At 57.2% G+C, this 17,270-nt stretch overlaps 2 protein-coding genes across 3 annotated transcripts; both read right to left on the reverse strand.

Annotated features, from left to right (window-relative positions):
• Nucleotides 1-5,563: 5,563 nt before the first annotated feature.
• On the reverse strand, nt 5,564-11,721 carry LOC127461271 (toll-like receptor 13). Of its 2 annotated transcripts, none has more exons than XM_051768937.1 (2): nt 11,644-11,721; nt 5,564-10,993 (listed from the first exon to the last, which is right to left on the reverse strand). In XM_051768937.1, exon 2 carries the CDS (start codon nt 10,969-10,971, stop codon nt 7,711-7,713), a length of 3,261 nt encoding a protein of 1,086 aa, XP_051624897.1. In that variant the 5' UTR covers nt 10,972-10,993; nt 11,644-11,721; the 3' UTR covers nt 5,564-7,710. The 2 variants fall into 2 exon arrangements, with proteins under 2 accessions (XP_051624897.1, XP_051624896.1); XM_051768936.1 differs by lacking the exon at nt 11,644-11,721 and adding an exon at nt 11,335-11,391.
• A 769-nt stretch (nt 11,722-12,490) lies between these two features.
• On the reverse strand, nt 12,491-16,126 carry LOC127461307 (histone H3-like centromeric protein A). Its single transcript, XM_051768995.1, has 4 exons — nt 15,820-16,126; nt 15,231-15,322; nt 13,671-13,748; nt 12,491-13,115 (listed from the first exon to the last, which is right to left on the reverse strand). The coding sequence occupies exons 1-4, from the start codon at nt 15,899-15,901 to the stop codon at nt 12,981-12,983; spliced, it is 387 nt and encodes a 128-aa protein (XP_051624955.1). The 5' UTR covers nt 15,902-16,126; the 3' UTR covers nt 12,491-12,980.
• Nucleotides 16,127-17,270: the final 1,144 nt, after the last annotated feature.

Genomic DNA, 17,270 nt, shown 5'->3' on the forward strand with positions numbered 1-17,270 from the left:
ACCTCAGCACTTCCTGCACCTCCAGCACTTCCAACACCTCCAGCACCCCCAACACCCTCAGCACTCCCAGCACCTCCAGCACTCCCAGCACCCTCCGCACTCCCAGCACCTCCAGCACCCGCAGCACTCCCAGCACTCTCCCATACCCCCGGCATCCAGCACTCCCGGCACCTCCAGCACTCCCGGCACCTCCAGCACTCCCTGTACCTCCAGCATCCAGCACTCCCTGCCCTACCAGCATTCCCAGCACCCCCAGCACTCCCAGCACCCCCCAGCACTCCCCGTACCCCTAGAATCCAGCATTCCCTGCACCACCAGCACTCTCAGTGCACAGCACTCAGCACCCCAAGACCCTGCATCTGCACACGCCCAGCACCCAACAGACACCCCCCAACTCCCAGCACCCACACACCTCCAAGTTCCCTGGCACGCCAGGAACCCCCACCTGGCCCCCTCCAGCACCTGAGTACCCCCAGCACCTTTTCTCCCCCCAGCACCCATTCCCAGCACCCCCAGCATCCCCTGCCCTGTTTTCCTCCTCTCATCCCCTCCAGGTGTCAACCAAACCTTCACTGCTTTGGGGACACCACAAAACCCTGGTGACCCCTCAACCCCTCCCCACAGCCCCCACCCAGGAAGGGAGCTGGACTGGGGCAACTGGGGAGAAATGATGGGGTGCCCAGTGCTCCCAGTGCCCTTCTTTGTTCTCCAGTGCCCCCACCAACTCTCCCTAGTTCTCCCAGTGCTCCCAGTACAGCTCAAGTGCTCCCAGCATCACTCCCTGGCTCCCCCAGTGCTCCCAGTTCCCTCTCAGTGCCATTCCTGGTGCGCTCAGGACCAGGCAGGGGCCGCTGGTCGTGCCCTACCTGGCCCCAGTGGGGACCCCCGGGGCTCTGTGGTTCCTCTCCTGCCCCAAGGAGCCACTCCCTGCCTGGAGCGTTTTTGCTTTTAGTTTCCAAGAAACTGATGTAAAATCAAGAAATAGGGATGGGGGGGAGGGGTCAGTACCAGTAAAAATACCAACATTATAATAACAGGGTATAACATTAAATCCAGAGTGTCCGTGGCAGTTTGGAACAATCCAAACAAGTCATTCCATCCGTGGTGTTACCAGTTTGTGTAGATCAGGATGTTCCCCACCCCTTGAATCTTAAACTGTAGGAAAGATGTCATGCAAACCAGGATCAGGGGAAGGGTTCGAGGACCCGTCCCTCAGGGACAGGAGGGACCGGGGTGAGACCCGCGACTTTTGCTTTTTCTTTTCCTTGCAATCCCTAAAACCGACCCAGGTGGGAGCTCAATGCCCACATATGCGAATCCAGATCATGCTGCAAACACAATTTTAGCTTTAGCAACTCACATGAATTAAAACCAAAAGGTTTCTACTCACCAAATACTTTAGAATTCACTGCAAACATACAATTCATTCCACACACTTACAGAAAGTGACTTTTGTAGCCCAAGTGTTCCCGAGTGGAATTTTTTTCCTACAGACAAACTGAATACACATTAATACACACTCACTAAATGTTTGCATTTCCTCAGCATTAACAAAATTTAAGGTTTAATAAGCCCAGAGCATCTGGGCAAATCTCTTGCACAAGTAGGCAACAGCACCTTGTCCGACTGACACTGGGTAACTTCAGAACCTACAGATGCACCCCCTGTTAACCAGTTGTACAGTTTCACCACCAGGTGGGACTTGAATCCACTTGGAAATTATCAGACTGCAACTCACTTCATAACAATCCCCAGCTAAAATGACATTTAATAGAAAATAATCAATTGTATTTTCAATTCAATAACCCAATTACATTATAGAGCTCAAGTTTTGTGCAGTTGTAATTAGGTTTACCTTCTCTATACCCTCAGTTTTCATGGCTAGGCTTCGCAAACGAAGATTTGGGGAAGGCTCTATCCACATTTGTTACAAGCACACAGGTGGCTAATAAGGCCAATACCAGACAGACATATCCAATTGCAAAAGGCACAACAGAAAGACTCCTTAAGTGATATATTCTGCAAGACACGGTTCTTTCTGCATTGTCTTTTCTCCTCGAGAGTGATCCTGCGTGCGCTCTCAAAGGAAGCAGCAGCGTTATAGATGGTGTATCTCCAGACCTCCTGACTGGAGGCCAGAGTAGACCAGTTATGCTGATCAATATGGCCGAGGCTGAGATGTTGTTTCAGGGAGTCCTTGTATCTCCTCTTCGGGGCTCCTCTCTTGCAGCAGCCGGTGGCAAGTTCACCATAAAGCAGGACCTTCAGGAGGCGGTGGTTGGTCCTTCATCCTGGAGACGTGCCCTGCCCAGCTCAGCTGTGTTCTCAGCAACATGGCCTCAATACTTGTGACTGCTGCCTGTTCTAGAACAGATGTATTGGTCATGTAATCTGACCAGTGGATGTTAAGGATTGTACGGAGACAGCATTGATGCCTGAATAAACTCCCAGGGATTTTCTTTGCCTTGAACTCAGTGGATGAAGACATCAGAGGTTCTCCCCAAAAGTAGCACCTCTCGATCTGATAAATCTATGGAGCTTCAAAAGCTTTTTTCCTGCCAGGGGTTGCCCAAAATTGTTGCCAAATACCTCCAAAATGGTCAGGACAACAGAACCCTCTAACACTGCATTTTTAGTGTTAGAAAGCAAAGCATTACTTTATTCATGGCACTAGGTGTTTGTGAGGTTGACAAAATTCTGCCTTCCACATAAACCCCAGTACAACACTTTTTCACCTATTTATGCATTTTTAACAAAGAAAGAAATTATTGTTCATTGGTTCTAAATTACATAATTTTCTTTCATTAATTAGTATTCTGTCCACTACTGGTTATTAATTTCTTGGTTTGTGTGGTAATTAGTCCTAATCTTTAATCTTTTTAGCATCTTTTTCCTCCAGTAGGGATTTTCTGACACAAATACTGAGCTTTAGTTAGTCTTCTTCGTTATTTGCTGGTTTCTGCAAAAATGTCCTTGTGATCCATAAATCCTGTGTTTCAGATGTCCAATTTCAACAATATGTCTTTCTGTTCTCGGTGTTGATCACTGAGGCATATCAAGGTTAATTTTAACAGAATTTACAGTTTTAGTACTTTTCCCAAGCTGTGTTCTCACAAAAGTAGCTTATGACATCTTTTTGCTATATGCTGACTAAAAGTGATTTAAGGCCTAACACAGCTTATGATAATTAAAACAACTAATTAAAAGGTTAATTAGGACCACTAAAAATTAGAAAAGTTATATCGTTTCCAACAGGGACAAGCAAGGTAAAGGTGGCTCTGATGCTGAGTAATCCTAGATGAATTTCCTTAATCCAAATGGCCCTTTGGATCTGGTTTATGACTACATTAGCCCAAGGGCCAAGCCCTGACCCCCAGCCCCTGGAAGGCAGATCCTGTCCCTGCCTCATTCCTCAGGGCTCTTCCTGGGGCACTGGGATGTGGGATGTGCAATGCCAAGGGCAGGATGATGGGGTGGCACCTGCCAGGCAGCTGAGCAGGGACAAGGAGGCCATGAAGCCCCAGGGCTGCAAGGGCCATTTGTCTCCTCCTGGCATCAGGGCCACAGACAGCAGCCATGGCCAAAGGCCTGCAGAAGGTGGCTCTGTCAGGGCCTTTCAGCTTCTCCCCATCCCTGTCTCCTCTCCAGCCCAGGCTGTCCTACGGTGTCCATGCCCTGCCCCTTTCCCTGCAGGCTGTCGTCATCCCCCTGGCTGCCCCACCTGGCTGGCACCTTCCTGCACTGACATCTCTGCGTCCTCCCTGGCTCTTCCTGGACACACAAAGCCTTGGGCTGATCCAGACTCCTTCTGGGTGATGTGTTGCAGCACAGCACGGCCCTGGGAGTGAAATTCCTTTTTCCTCATGTCCAGTCTGGGCCTCACCAGCTGCCCTTGGTGGCATTGTTTCTTTCTCATCCTCATTTCCACTAAGAAGGAAAACTCACCATCTCTGAATCTGCCCTTCAAGCCCTCTCAGGCTACTCCTGCACTGTCTTCAATTCTCCACATCGAGTTCAGTACCCTCAGCCTCCATGTATTTGTCCTGTGCCTGAGGCTTCCAAACCCCACTTGAGAGATTTCCGGGTCCTCTCCAAGGTTTTTGCAGATGGAAACATTGTGTGCTTAGTCCAGGAAGGATGGAGTGAAGTTTTTTTCCCAGGTCTTGTACTCACAGAGCAAATGAGTACAAGGCAATGGCTTTAAAATGAATGAGGGTAGACTTCGACTGGATATGAGGAGGAAATGACTTATGATGAGAGTGGCACAAAACCGTAACCGTTTTCCCAGATAAGTGGTTTCCCCCTGCCTGGAAGTGTCCAAGGTTAGGAGCTTTGTGCAACCTGAAATTTTAAAAGTTGTCCCTGCCCATGGTAGGGGTGATGCGTGAGTTGCTCTTTTAGGTCCTTTCCAAAACAGACCATTACATGATTCTTTGATTCTAATACCCACAACTCCTTTCCACAGCTCTCCAAATACCCACATGAACCATGCTGGCATTTTAATCCTAATTCCCAAATTTCCATAAAAAGAGAAAGAATTCGCATTTCTAGGACCTGAATTGCCATGCTTTTGGAAGCATGGAACTCCTCAGTGGGGGAGTACCTGGGTGTTCCCATGTGAACCTGAGCATGCATTATTGACACACTGAACTCTTTGTTTCATGGGCCCCCAACACCAAAGGATCAAGACCTCAAGTATCCCTTTGACCACAGAAATTGAAACAATCAGGTCTCATTGCTGGATCCATGGGGGGTGAGATCTTTCTTCTCCACTGCCTACCCTTGTCCTTTCCTTCTTTTTCCTTCTTATGTATTTTCTGAAGTGATATATTTATAGTTTTATAGAGAATAACCCAAGTAGCTACATACCTCCTTTCCACTGCAATTAATAGACCATTGACCACCTCTCTGGCTGCTCCATCCAGCCAATTCCTCACCCAGTTTAAAAGGCAGAGGTTTCTTGAGAGGGATGTTTTTTATCTCAGCTCCAGCAAGACTTTCGGTCTGGTCTCCCTCAGTGTTTCCCTCACAGCCTGGGTGGGCAGACAAAGAGCTGGGCAGAAAAGGCAGTTGGATGATGATGCTGAGAGAGCAGAGGTGAAGGAGTCGCACCCTTCCTGGTGTCCACTGGGACACACTGGGGCATTGTGGGGCAGCACAGGGGACTCTGCTGAGACCTGGGCAGTTCAGCACCTCTATCATGGCTCAGAGGACACAACTCTCACCATGTTTGTTCATGGCATTAAATTGGGAGGAGCATTCCTTTGCCTTGGGATGCCATTCAGGGCACACCTGAGAGGCAGGTGGACTGTCCAGTCAGGAAGTTCATAGGACAGTTCAGGAGGGAAGGGAGCTCAGTGCTCTGCAGTCCAATGTCCAGCTCCAAGCAGGGTCAGCTCTGAGCTCACACCATGTGGCTCAGTAAATGTCAGCATCCACAGAGAGATTTTACACACAAACCAGGCCTCTACCTCCCCCCTCAAAAGTAAAAGAGATGAGGACTTTGACCAGCTCCTTGAAAACAAGCCTTGTTTTGCTCTACCTCCTGAAATTCCTGGGAATATCTACCTTGTCCAGAGGATGGGGTTCCTCCTGCAGGGCTGCTAGCACATGTCCAGGCCATGGGGTGCTTTGTGTTGTGCTTTAGGGATGGAACTGCCCATAGACTCTCCATATTATTGTTCCCATAGACTCTCCAAACCACATTGGAGAGGAGAATTGGAAGAACAAAAGGTGAAGATCACAGGCTGAGATAAGAACTGTTTACTGGAAACTGCAAGATGAGAAAAGGAACAGCAACAGCAACAATATTAATAACAGAGAGCACGAGAGAGGCGAGTGATATATATATATATATATATACACACACACAAGCACAGGAATCACTTCCCCAGTCAATGCTGTCCCTCCAAGGTGTCTGTTGAGTTCATTTAGTCCATGACTGTGGGTTCTATCCACCCTGGATGTCTCCCAGGGCAGGGCTGGGGTGCTGTGGGCTGGTTTCAAGCAGCATCAGGAGCTCACGACTGGTGTATCTGGAGTAGCCCATCCTCATTGTCCATGGGAGTTCTGGGACACAGTGGCAGTGTCATTCAGCAACCAGTATTATACAATTGAACATCGCAGACTGTTCTCACCCCAAACCAAATCCCCTTGAGGTACACATCATGTTTCCCTGTCCCTCTGCGTCACCCAGCAAGTGCCCCCAGATCCTTGAGCAAAAGCAATCCCACAGTTGAGTTTGCCTTTGTTTGAGGCAGGACTGATCCAAACTGTCTTCCCTCACATGTTCCTCACATGCACCATGGGGACTTTATCCCCTCCGATGGTACAGGGAGGTTCTGATGGGCAGGGTCAGCTCAGTTGGTGGAGCCTCGGGTGTGAACTGACCAGGTAGCCTTGGCTAAATGGAGATCCCAGTGTTTCAAGGTCCCACCACCCAATGCTTTCAAGGTGGTTTTGAATGGTGCATTGTTCTATTCAACTTTCCCAGCGGCTGGTGCATGATGGGGAATATGATACACCCACTCCATCCTGAGCTGTCTGGCCCAGGGGTCCATGAGGCTGTTTTTGAAATTCTCAGTTCTTTCTAGGGGCCATGTTCCTACAGGACTCGCTTTTCCAGGCCCAGGACCTTCTTCCAGGCAGTGGTGTGAGCACAGGGTGTGTGTCCAGCTGTCCAGGGCTTGTTCCCACCATTGTAAACACAGGGTATGATGTGATCCATCTGCCAGGCCTCCCCATATCTGTATTTCCACCATCATCCCCCATCCCACAGAGACTTTACCTGCTTGTCCTTCTTGTTCTCAGCACGTTTCACCGTCATGAATAACCCAGGACATGGTGTCTATGGTTAAATCCACCTCTCCATCATGAGCCAATGTTCCATCATGAGCCAATGTTCCATCTCTTCCTGATGACCTGAGGCGTCCTGGGCCCACTGAGCCAGAAATAATTCATTCTAGTGTTGCCAGTCCAGATCCACCCGAGACACTTTAATCTTAGCATCTCAATCCACCTGTTGTCCCTACAACATGTCAGGAACCGTCAGTGAAGAGAGCGTGCCGCTTTTCATTTTCTGGGAGCTGATAATATGGTGGGGCCTCCTCAGCATGTGGCTCCTCCTCCAATGATGATGATAGTCTGAAATTTTCACCTTCAGGCCAGTTTGTGACAACTTCCAAGATCCCTGAGTAACTGAGATTTCTGTGTGATCTTGCTGTGTGATCAGAGCCATCCACTGGCTCCACGTGGCATCATTGGCATGATGTGTGGAAGGGACTTTCCCTTTCAACATCCAGCCCAGCACTGGCAGTCGGGGTGCCAGGAAGAGCTGTGCTTCAGTGCCAATCACTTCTGAAGCAGCTCAAACCCCTTCAGAAGCTGCCAGGATCTCTTCTTCCAGAGGGGGTGTAACAGGCCTTGGATCCTTTGTATCCCAAAAGTCCAGAATCATAGGGATCATCCTCGAGTCTCCCAAGGTACTTTTTGCCAGAGGCTCCAGGAAGGACCATTCTCCAGGGTCTCTGGAGCTGCTGGGGTTGGGGGCATTGATGTCCAGCTTGCCTCCCTCTCCTCCTCCTCCTCACCATTGTCCCCACTGCACAGGGTACATTTCCCACTGGAAAAACAGGGATTTGGGGGCGAAAAGCCATTTTTTTTGATGGGGAATGTCCCTGGGGGTCATGGTTGCACCAGGGTGAGGCTGCTCTAGGGCAGCTGCTCTCTTACCTTGGAGCTTTCCTCCTCCTCCTCCCACTCCCCCTCCTTGCCATCATCGTCCCTGTGTAGGGCACATTCCCCAGAGAAAAAACAGTGAGCTGGGGGCAGAAAATTGCTTTTCTGAGGGGGAGCCTCCCTGGGGGTCCTGGTCATGCCAGGACATCCTTCCTCCTTCTCCCCTCTCTCCATGTCCTCCTCCTCACTGCCCAGGGCACATTCCCCAGAGGAAACCCAGTGATTTTGGGGCACAAAACTGTTTTTCTGAGGGGGAATCTCCCCAGGGATCCCAGTCATGTCAGGACAGCCTTCATCCCTGACCACCCCCTCCTCCTCCTCTTTCTCCTCACTGCTCAGGGCACATTCCCCAGAGAGAACTGGGGGCAGAAAGCTGCTGTTCTGAGGGGGAACCTCCCTGGGGGTCCCCGTTGTGCCTCTCTTTCTCTCCCTGTCCTCCTCCTCCTCATCCCCGCCACTCAGGGCACCCCTGAGCTTGGCCCAGAAGAGAGGTCGGGCAAGAGGCTCGCTGGGCCAGCGCAGGTGGGTGCGGCGCAGCAGCACACGGCGCATGCGGTGGAAGGCTGAGAGTTCAGCCTCAGGGATGTCCTCGAGGAAGATGAGCACAAGGACATCACGCAGCTCGTCGAAGAGGCGGTAGCTGGCGAGCTGGATCTCCAGCGAGCACCACTCACTGCGCAAGTACCCGCGGCTCACCACGCACACCGTGCGCCGGCTGTTGTACACGGCATCCACGATGTTGTCCACAATGGCGCGGCCGGGGCAGAAGTCGCGGTGGTGGAGGCAGAGCCGCAGGGCCCCGTGCTCCAGCTCGGGTACCAGTTCCTCCAGCACCCAGCGCTCGTCCGCGGAGTTGTAGGACACGAAGGTGTCGTAGGCGTAGCGGTGCCGCTCCCGCCGCCAGCGCCCACGCGCCCACGCCCGCAGCAGGTATAGGTGGTAGCGCAGCCGCCAGTACCCACGGTGGTGCAGCAGTGGCAGCGTCAGTAGCAGCAGCACGGCCGGTGCTGTCCCTGCGAACAGGTATCGCCCCATGTCCAGGTAGCACACACGTGTGTCGAAGCTGTGCAGGTATGCCGAGGCCCCACCCGCCTCACCACAGGTGTAGTTGTACAGGTAGACCACCTGCACAGGTCCCTGTGCCAGCCAGGCCGGCAGCCAGACGTTGGCACAGCTGCAGCTCAGCGGGCACTTGCGCAGGTCTAGGTAGTGCAGGGCGGGCAGGCGTGTGGTAAGCGCCATGTCCAGCCCGCGCAGCTCGTTCTTGGCCAGGCGCAGCTCCTCCAGTTGCGTCAGATTGCCAAAGACCTCGGGGCCAAGCCCACGCAGCCCCGCGCTCTCCAGGTCCAGACTGCGCAGGCGGCTCAGGTTCTTGAAGACACCAGCAGGCAGGGCACCCATCCCACCACTGCCGTCGGCCAGCGTCAGGTACCGTAGCTGCGCCAGGTCATCGAAGGCGTCGGCAGGCACAGCCGAGAGTGCGTTCTGTGACAGGTACAGTGAGCGCAGGGCACCCAAGCCCTGGAAGAAGTGATGTGGGACCACACGCAGCCCGTACGGCTGCTGCGCCTGCAGCTTCAGGTCATAGAGCCGGTGCAGGTGGCGGAAGGGTGGCGGTTGCCGCGGGCGCCGGCTCAGGTAGCGCAGCGCGTTGGCGCGCAGGTCCAGCACGCCCAGCGTGGTCTGCACTGGCCGGAACGCCGCCTCGCTCACCTCCAGCAGCCGGTTGCGGTCCAGGTAGAGCCGGCACAGCTGGGGCAGCCCCTGGAGTGCGGCGGCCGCCAAGTGTCGCAGGTTGTTGCCACCCAGGTCAAGGGTCTGCAGGCGGTTGAGCCCCCTGAAGGCACCGGGGAAGAGCACAGCCACGCGGTTGTTGCGCAGGTTGAGATCACGCAGCCGGTGCAGGTCGGCAAAGGAGCCAGGCAGGAGGTCGGTGAGCAGGTTGTTGTCGAGTCGCAGGTGCCGCAGGTCATGGAGTCCCCACAGTGCTGCACGGTCTAGCCGCGCCAGCCCGTTCACATCCAGCCGCAGCCGCCGCAGTGCCGGAGTGTTGGCGAAGGCACGGGGACCAACCACCAGGATGCGGTTGAAGCGCAGGGACATGTTGTGGAGCCGCCGCAGCACTGGGGCCCTGTGGCACGATGGCAGCCACCGCAGCAGGTTGTGCTCGGCCACCAGCTCACCCAGCGCTGTGCGCTGTGCCAGGCCCAGCAGCTGCTCCACGCAGCCCAAACTCTGCAGCCGGTTGCCAGATATGTCCAGGGCACCCAGCACCGGGCAGTCAGCCAGTGCATTGGCAGGCATCGCTGCCAGCCCCGTGTGCCGCAGCTGCAGTCGCCGCAGCCACGGCCCTACAAGGTGCTGGCACAGCTTGGTCAAGCCCCCCGCGCCCACCTGCAGGCCTGACACGTCCACGGAGCGTGGGGGTACCACCCTCAGCAGCTGTGCCACGTCCAGTGGGTTCCCAGCCAGGTGCAGCCGTGTCAGGTTGTGCAGGCGCAGCCGGCCGAGGGGCGCTGGGTCCGAGATGTTGTTGTAGGACAGGTCAAGCACCCGCAGCCCCTCGGGCAGCACCTCTGGGGCCGCCCCTGACAAAGTCCCCAGGGAGTTGTTGCAGAGCAGCAGGACCCTCAGTGCAGGTGGCAGCCCCGGTGCCAGTGCTGACAGGGTGTTGCCACACAGGTCGAGCAGATCCAGGCGGGGAAGGTGCCCCACGGCCATGGCCACGGGGCCCAGGGCACTCAACCGGCCCCCCCGCAGCCGCAGTGTGGCCAGTAGGGGCAGCGCCCGCAGGGCCCCTGGGGCCACAGCGAGCAGCGGGTTGTGGTCCAGCCGCAGCATGCTCAGGTTGCCCAGCCCGGTGAAGACCCCCGTGGGCAGCACTGACAGGTGGTTGTGGGCCAGGTCCAGCTGGGCCAGTGCCAGCAGCCCCCGGAAAGCCCCCCGGGCTAGCATATCCAGCCGGTTGTGGGTCAGGTCGAGGGTGCGGAGCCGCGGGAGGTGGGCAAAGGCGTCAGGGGGCACCTGGTGCAGGGTGTTGACCGAGAGGTTGAGGGAGGTGGTGTTGGGGGGGAGGTCACCCACGGCAGCCCCCACGGTGGTCAGGAAGCGCTGGACGCAGCGGAACAGCCCCGGGTCCCACGGAGCCTGGATGCAGTTGCGGAAGCCGTAGGGAGAGACGCCCGTGGGCACTGTCACCAGTGTCACCAGTGTCACCAGCAGTGGGGCGTACATCCTACCCTGTCCGGGGGGGATCCTGAGAGGCAGGAGAGGGGGAGAGAGAGGAGTGAGGGATGTCTTCAGCAACCCAGGGACCCCCTTTAAAGCCCAGGGACCTCCCTTGGGGCTCAGGGACTCTCCCACATACCAACCCTAGAGAATCCCCCTTACACTTTAGGGACCCCCCTCAGGGCTCAGGGCCTCTCCCACACACCACCCCAGGGACCCCCCCTCACAGACTCCAGGGAGCCCCCCAAGTACCCTGGGACCGCCCCCCCCAGTACCCCAGGGACCCCTCATCCACACTCTAGGGACCCCCCTGTCCCCCAGTCCCCAGGGATTTTGGGGGCCCCCATCTCCCCCCCGGCGGGATCCCACCGTGCTGCCGCCTCAGCCTCAAGCGATTTTGGGGCAGAAAAGGGAAGTTTTAGGTATTGTTTTGTGTCACTGCTTCCCTCTTCCCCGCCCCGCCCCCGTGACGTGACTGGAGGCAGCCCCTGCCCAGATGGATTTGGGTGTCTCCAAAGAGGCTGGGGGGAAGCACAGCTGGGTCACCCCCCTCCTGGTGAACCCCCTGGAGGGGTCCCTGGGACCCCCAGTCCCGTGCCCTTCTCCCCCCCTTAATTTCTGCTCCCCCCCGCCTGCTCTTGGTTCCTCTTCCCCCACCCCCGCCCCAAACCGACCCACCTGGTTTTGGTTCCTCGGGGGAAATACTGAGTTATACTGGTCTCCAGTAGGCTGTACTGGGTTGTACTGGTGAATTTGGGTAGCTGGGGGGGCTATGGAGGGGCTCAGAAGGGCTGCAGGGACTGGTGTACATCAGGGTCGGTGGGCATATTGGGATCTGGAGGGTTATAGGGGGCTGGGGGGCTGCAGGGATTGGGGTGTGTCAGAGTCTGGGATACTGGGTTCTGGGGGGGTTATAAGGGTGCTGGGGGGCATTGGATGGGGGGGTGTATTGCAGTCTGGGGGGGTTACAGAGGTCTAAGGGGGCTATTGGGGTCTGGGGTGTCTCTTAGGCTACAGACATTGGGGTGCATTGGGGTCTGGGGGTTCAGGGATCTGGAAGTGCGGGGGGGGCCCTGGGGTTTCAGTAGGGATCCCTGAGGTGTGTTTAGGGGTCCCTGGTCCCCACCCTGTGATGGGGATCCCGGAGGTGCAAGGGGGGGTTCCTGGGGTGCCAGGTGTGTCCCTGGGGTGCTTTTAGGGGTCCCTGACGTTTGAGGGTCTTGTTTCCAAGCCTATGCCCCACCCCTTGAAGAACTGACCCTGCCCATAAAGTGAACCCCTAAGCCCCGCCCCCACAATCCTTCCCCCTACACAGCCCCCACCACTATAAAAGGAACCCCTTAAACACTGAGACACTCCTGTCCCCGCAACCCCGCGCCGGTGTCCCCCATCCCAATCTCTCCAGAGTCCCCATGGTGGCACCTGCCCCCTCCAGATCCTCCCTCCCCAGGTGTTCCCCATCCCAATCTCCCCAGAGCCCTCCCCCTCCCACCCCCCATTTCTTTCCCTTTATCCGGCAGCACTTGGAGGGTCACAGACATTTATTGGGGTGTAGCAGACCTGGGGGGGATTCCCAAAGTGGGGGGTCATGGACAGGGGTCTCCAATAATCTGAGGGGTGCTAGAGTCAAGAAGGGGACCCCACCCTGCACTGGGACCCTGGGAGGGTTGGTTGGGATCCCAGGGTGGGGGTCCCATGATGGGGCTGGGGAGGGGTCCCAGGGTGAGGGGTCTGTGCGGGGGATACCAAACAAGACTGGGGCGTCAGGACTGGGGTGTCATGTCCCATGGGGACGACCCTTGGAGAGGGGGCTCTGGACTGCAAGATCCCCTGGGGGTGGGTCCTGGGGGTATACTCAGGGGGATCCCAGTGTGGGAGGCCCCCATGGGGTGGGGCAGTGTCTCAGCACAATGGTCCCATAGGAGCCCCCAGTAAGATCAGAGGTGTGAGGCTCTCTCCCCCCTCAGGCTGGGGGCGCTGAGGGGTGGGTACCAGTGCAGGGTGGGGGTCCCCATTCAGATGCCCCCCCACTCGGGCCCTCGCAGGCGCCGAACCAGCTGCAGGTCCTTGGGGAACAGGGTGACCCTGCGGGCATGCAGCGAGCACAGGTACGCATCTTCCAGCAGTCTCACGATGAAGGCCTCTGCTGCCTGCACCCCAAAAAAATCAGGGGGAGCCCCCAACCCCCCCCGATTTCCCTCAGCCATCCCCAGGAGGCAGCAACCCCCAAAACCCCCAGACACACTCTCCAAACCCACCCACAGGGGACTGGGGGAAATGAAACACTCTGTGGCCCTAAATGGATGAGGGGTCCCCTTGTGCCCTGACAGCCCCCCCCCAGCACCCATAGGTTCTAAACATCCATGGTCCCCTACCCCAGAACCCATAGAACCCCCTCAGCCCCCCTGAGACCCCCTCACATCCATGGGGACCCTCTCAGACTCTCCCCCTCAGCTCCCATGAGACCTCCCTCACCAAACCTTTCAGCTCCCACAGGCCCCATCCAGCCCCCCTTGGCACCCAGAGACATTCCTGGACCCCTCAGCCCCCAAGGACCCCCCAGTACCCATAGGACCCTCCCACCCTCATGGGAACCCCCTAGCACCCATAGGACCCCTTCAGACCCTCTGGGACCCCCCACCCCATACCCCCAGGTCTCCCACAAGCCCCCAGAGGACCCCCCCCAGCCCCCCGGGCCCCCCCACCTCCTGCAGGGCCAGCAGGGCCAGGCGCTGCCAGCGATAATCGACCCCCCGGGTGAAAAGCAGGCACAGCTCCCGCACCTGGGACAGGGGGACACGGGGACAGCTCAGGGGACACAGGGACATGGGGGCAACATGGGGACAGCAGGGGACACAGGGAGTGGGGGGATAGTGGGACAACATGAGGGGGATATGGGGACACCTTGGGCTGGGGCTACCACCCTGGGGACATCCTGGGACTCCCTGGTTGTCACCCTGGACACACTCTGAGGACACCCCAGGTACAGGGACGTTCTGGGGATATCTTGGGGATGCCCTGGGGAGTGAGGTCACGGGGACATCATGAGGGGGACACCCTGGGGATACCCCAGGCACAGGAACATGGGGACACCACCCTGAGGACATCCCAGGAGGGGGATCGGGGTACACAGTGACACTTTGGGGGGGTCCCAGTGTGGATCTGGGGGGTCCCAGAGGGAGTTTGAGTGGGTCCCAGGGCAGGTTGGAGGGTTCTAGGCTGGATTTGGGGGGACCCCAGGGGGAATTTGGGTTGGATTTGAAAGGATCCTGGGGATTGTTTGAGGGGTCCCGGGCATTCTTGAGGGGGGCCCAGGGAGGATTTGGGGCGTCAGGAGATTTGAGGGTGGACTTAGGGGTCTCAGGGAGTGCTTGGGGAGTCCCAGGGTGGATTTGGGAGGTTCTGAGAGGGGCTGGAGGGTCCCAGCAAGGTCCCCGAGGAGTTTGGGGGGGTTCTGATGGGGACTTGGGGGTCCTAGAGGTTGGTTTGGGGGTCCCAGGGTGGTGTTGGGCTTTTGGGGTCGGTTTTTTGGGGTCTCACCAGGTGGGCAAAGGGGCCAGGCTGCAGCAGCAGGCAGGTGCCCATGGGTGGGTTTAGAGGTCCCAGGGTGTGTCTGGGGTCAGTTTGGGGGTCCCAGGGTGGGTTTTGGGGTCTCACCAGGAAGGTGAAGGACTCGGGCCACAGCAGCAGGTGGGGGCCCAGGGGTGGGTGTTGGAGGGCAAGGGTTGGTTTGGGGGTCCAAGGGGTTGGTTTGGGGGTGCAGGGGTTGGTTTGAGGTGCAGGAGTTTGGGGGTCAGTTTTGGGGTCTCACCGGCTGTGAGAAGGGCCCAGGCCGCAGTAGCAGGCGGGTGCCCAGCAGTGGGTTTGGAGGTCCCAGGGTGTGTTTGGGGGTCAGTTTGGGGGTCCCAGGGTGGGTGCTGGGGTTTGGAGGGCTCCCAGAGGTTGGTTTGGGATCAGTTTGGGGTCTCACCAGCCATGAGAAGGGCCCAGGCCTAAGCAGCAGGCAGGTGCCCAGGGGTGGTTTTGGAGGTCTCAGGGTGTGTTTGGGGGTCAGTTTGGGGGTCCCAGGGTGGGTGTTGGGGTTTGGGGGGTTCCCAGGGGTTGGTTTTGGGTCTCACCAGCCGTGAGAAGGGCCAGGTCGCAGCAGCAGGCAGGTGCCCAGGGGTGGGTTTGGAGGTCCCAGGGTGTGTTTGGGGGTCAGTTTGGGGGTCCCAGGGTGAGTGTTGGGGTTTGGGAGGTTCCCAGGGGTTGGTTTGGGGTCTCACCAGCCGTGAGAAGGGAAGAGGCCGCAGAAGCAGGCGGGTGCTGCTCTGGTAGCGGCGGATTTCCTGCAGTGCCCGCTGGCCTGGGCGGAGCCCTAGAGGGGGACAAAGGGAGGTATGGGGGCTATAGGGAATCTATAGGAGATCTATAGAGCCTGGGAGGCACAGGAGGGGTATAGGGGACTTTAGGGGATCTATAGGGCCTGGGGAGACACAGGAGGCTACAGGGAATCTATGGGGGGCTGCAGGGGTGAGAGGGACAGTGGGGAGCTATGGGGGAGTACAGGGGGCTATGAGGGGTATAAGGGATTTCTATAGGGCCTGGGTGGACATGGGGGTACGAGGGATCTATAGGGGGCTACAGGGGAGGGCTGGTATGGGGGGGGCTATAGGGGATCTATGGGGGGCTTTAGGGGACAGCAAGTATGGGGGGATATAGGGGACAGGGTATAGGGGCTATAGGGAATTTATGGGGGTCTGTAGGAACAGGGGATATGGGGGCTATAGGAGGTCCATATGGGGTCCATAGGGGGTATGGTGGGCTCTAGGGGGGTTTATAGGGGTGTCCATAGGGGTATCCCCCCACACTCACTCCGTACCCGCCGGCGCGGGGGGGGCGATGGCGGGGCTGGAGGGGGGCGACGCCGCCGGGGGGTGGGCTTGGGGCGGGGCATGGCGAGGCCACACCCACCGCGGGCTCGGTGCGGGGTCCGGGAGTCAGGGAGACGCTGGAGAGGACCCGGGGGGACCGGGGAGGGAGGTCAGGGCAAGTCCAGGCAGCCGGTGAGATCCCCCCTCGCCCTTCCCGGGTGTGCTTCCCCCCGTTCACCGCCGTGACGTCACTCCCGGACCCCCCCCCCCCCGGACCCGCCGCCGTTCAAACCTCCCGCCGCTCTGCGCCGCTCAACGTCACTTCCGTACGCACCGTCCCCGCCAATCGCGGCCTGCAACCGCTCCGCCCCGCCCGGAGGCCGCGACTCGATGGTGCAGCGGCGGCCGCGGAGTCGTTAGCATAAATCTACAGTGGCCACGCCCTGCGGCACCCAGCGCGGCGGCGATCCTACTATGGTCCCCATATGGTGTGATCCCTGTCGCTCCTAGATTGATTCCAGTCACCCCCAATATGATCCTAGTGATTTCCAGTCACTCCCATTGCGAGTCCAGTATGACCCCAGTTACTCCCAATACAATCCCAGTATGATTTCAGTCACTCCCAGTATGATCCCAATCACACCCACAATGGTCCCAGTCAATTCCTATCCCTACCAGAATGTTACCGCTGTGATCCCAGTCACTCTCAGAATGATCCCAGTTTGATCCCAGTAACCCCAATAGGATCCTAGTGACTTCCAGTCAGTCCCAGTGTGAGTCCAGTATGATCCCAGCTGATCCCAGTCACAATTACAGTGGTCCCAATCACAGTGGTCCCAATCAATTCCTGTCACTACTAGAATGATCCCAATATAATCTCAGTCACTCCCAGTATGATCCCCATCAGTCCAAGTCAGTCCCAGTATGGTACCAGTTGCCCCCAGTGTGGTTCCAGACACTCCCAGTATGAACCCAGCATGGTTTCAGTTGCTCTCAGTATGATCCTAGTTGCTCCAGTTGTGGTCCCAGTACATCCAGTATGGCTCCAGTATCTTCCAGTTGATCCCAGTTGCTCCCAGTGTGTCCCTTTTGGGCTCCCAGCATGGGCCCAGGAGCTCCCAGTGCCTGCCAGTGCCTGGCAGGAAAGGGACCATGGAAAGAGATCTGAAGCAGTGCCTTTGGGACTGACTCCATGGAATGTGGACTTGGAGCAGTTCCTTCGGGACTGACCCCATGGAATGTGGACCTGGAACAGTTCCTTCGGGACTGACCCTGTGGAATGTGGACCTGAGCAGTTCCTTCGGGACTGACCCCATGGAATGTGGACCTGGGCCTCCTCCTCCCCCCACAGCAGCAATTGCAGTTTTAATTGAAGTTTTAATTAAAGGCTGAACTGTTCCTGGAGCTGCGATGGGATGGCTTTCCCTCCATCATCATCATCATCGCTGCGAT

The sequence above is a fragment of the Manacus candei genome, unplaced genomic scaffold (assembly GCF_025592945.1).
Source record: "Manacus candei isolate 608988 ecotype Guabito, Panama unplaced genomic scaffold, ASM2559294v1 h1tg000099l, whole genome shotgun sequence".
NCBI classification, from domain to species: Eukaryota; Metazoa; Chordata; class Aves; order Passeriformes; family Pipridae; genus Manacus; species Manacus candei.

What these genes read in the sequence shown, in the direction of transcription:
- LOC127461271 (XM_051768937.1), bottom strand. Translation starts at nt 10,971, where the DNA reads ATGTACGCCCCACTGCTGGTGACACTGGTGACACTGGTGACAGTGCCC.
- LOC127461307 (XM_051768995.1), bottom strand. Translation starts at nt 15,901, where the DNA reads ATGCCCCGCCCCAAGCCCACCCCCCGGCGGCGTCGCCCCCCTCCAGCC. An exon ending in CTCTTCCCTTCTCACGGCTG is followed by an intron (nt 13,749 to 15,230) that starts GTGAGACCCCAA and finishes CCCCTGTCCCAG; the next exon opens with GTGCGGGAGCTGTGCCTGCT. An exon ending in CCCTGCTGGCCCTGCAGGAG is followed by an intron (nt 13,116 to 13,670) that starts GTGGGGGGGCCC and finishes TTTGGGGTGCAG; the next exon opens with GCAGCAGAGGCCTTCATCGT.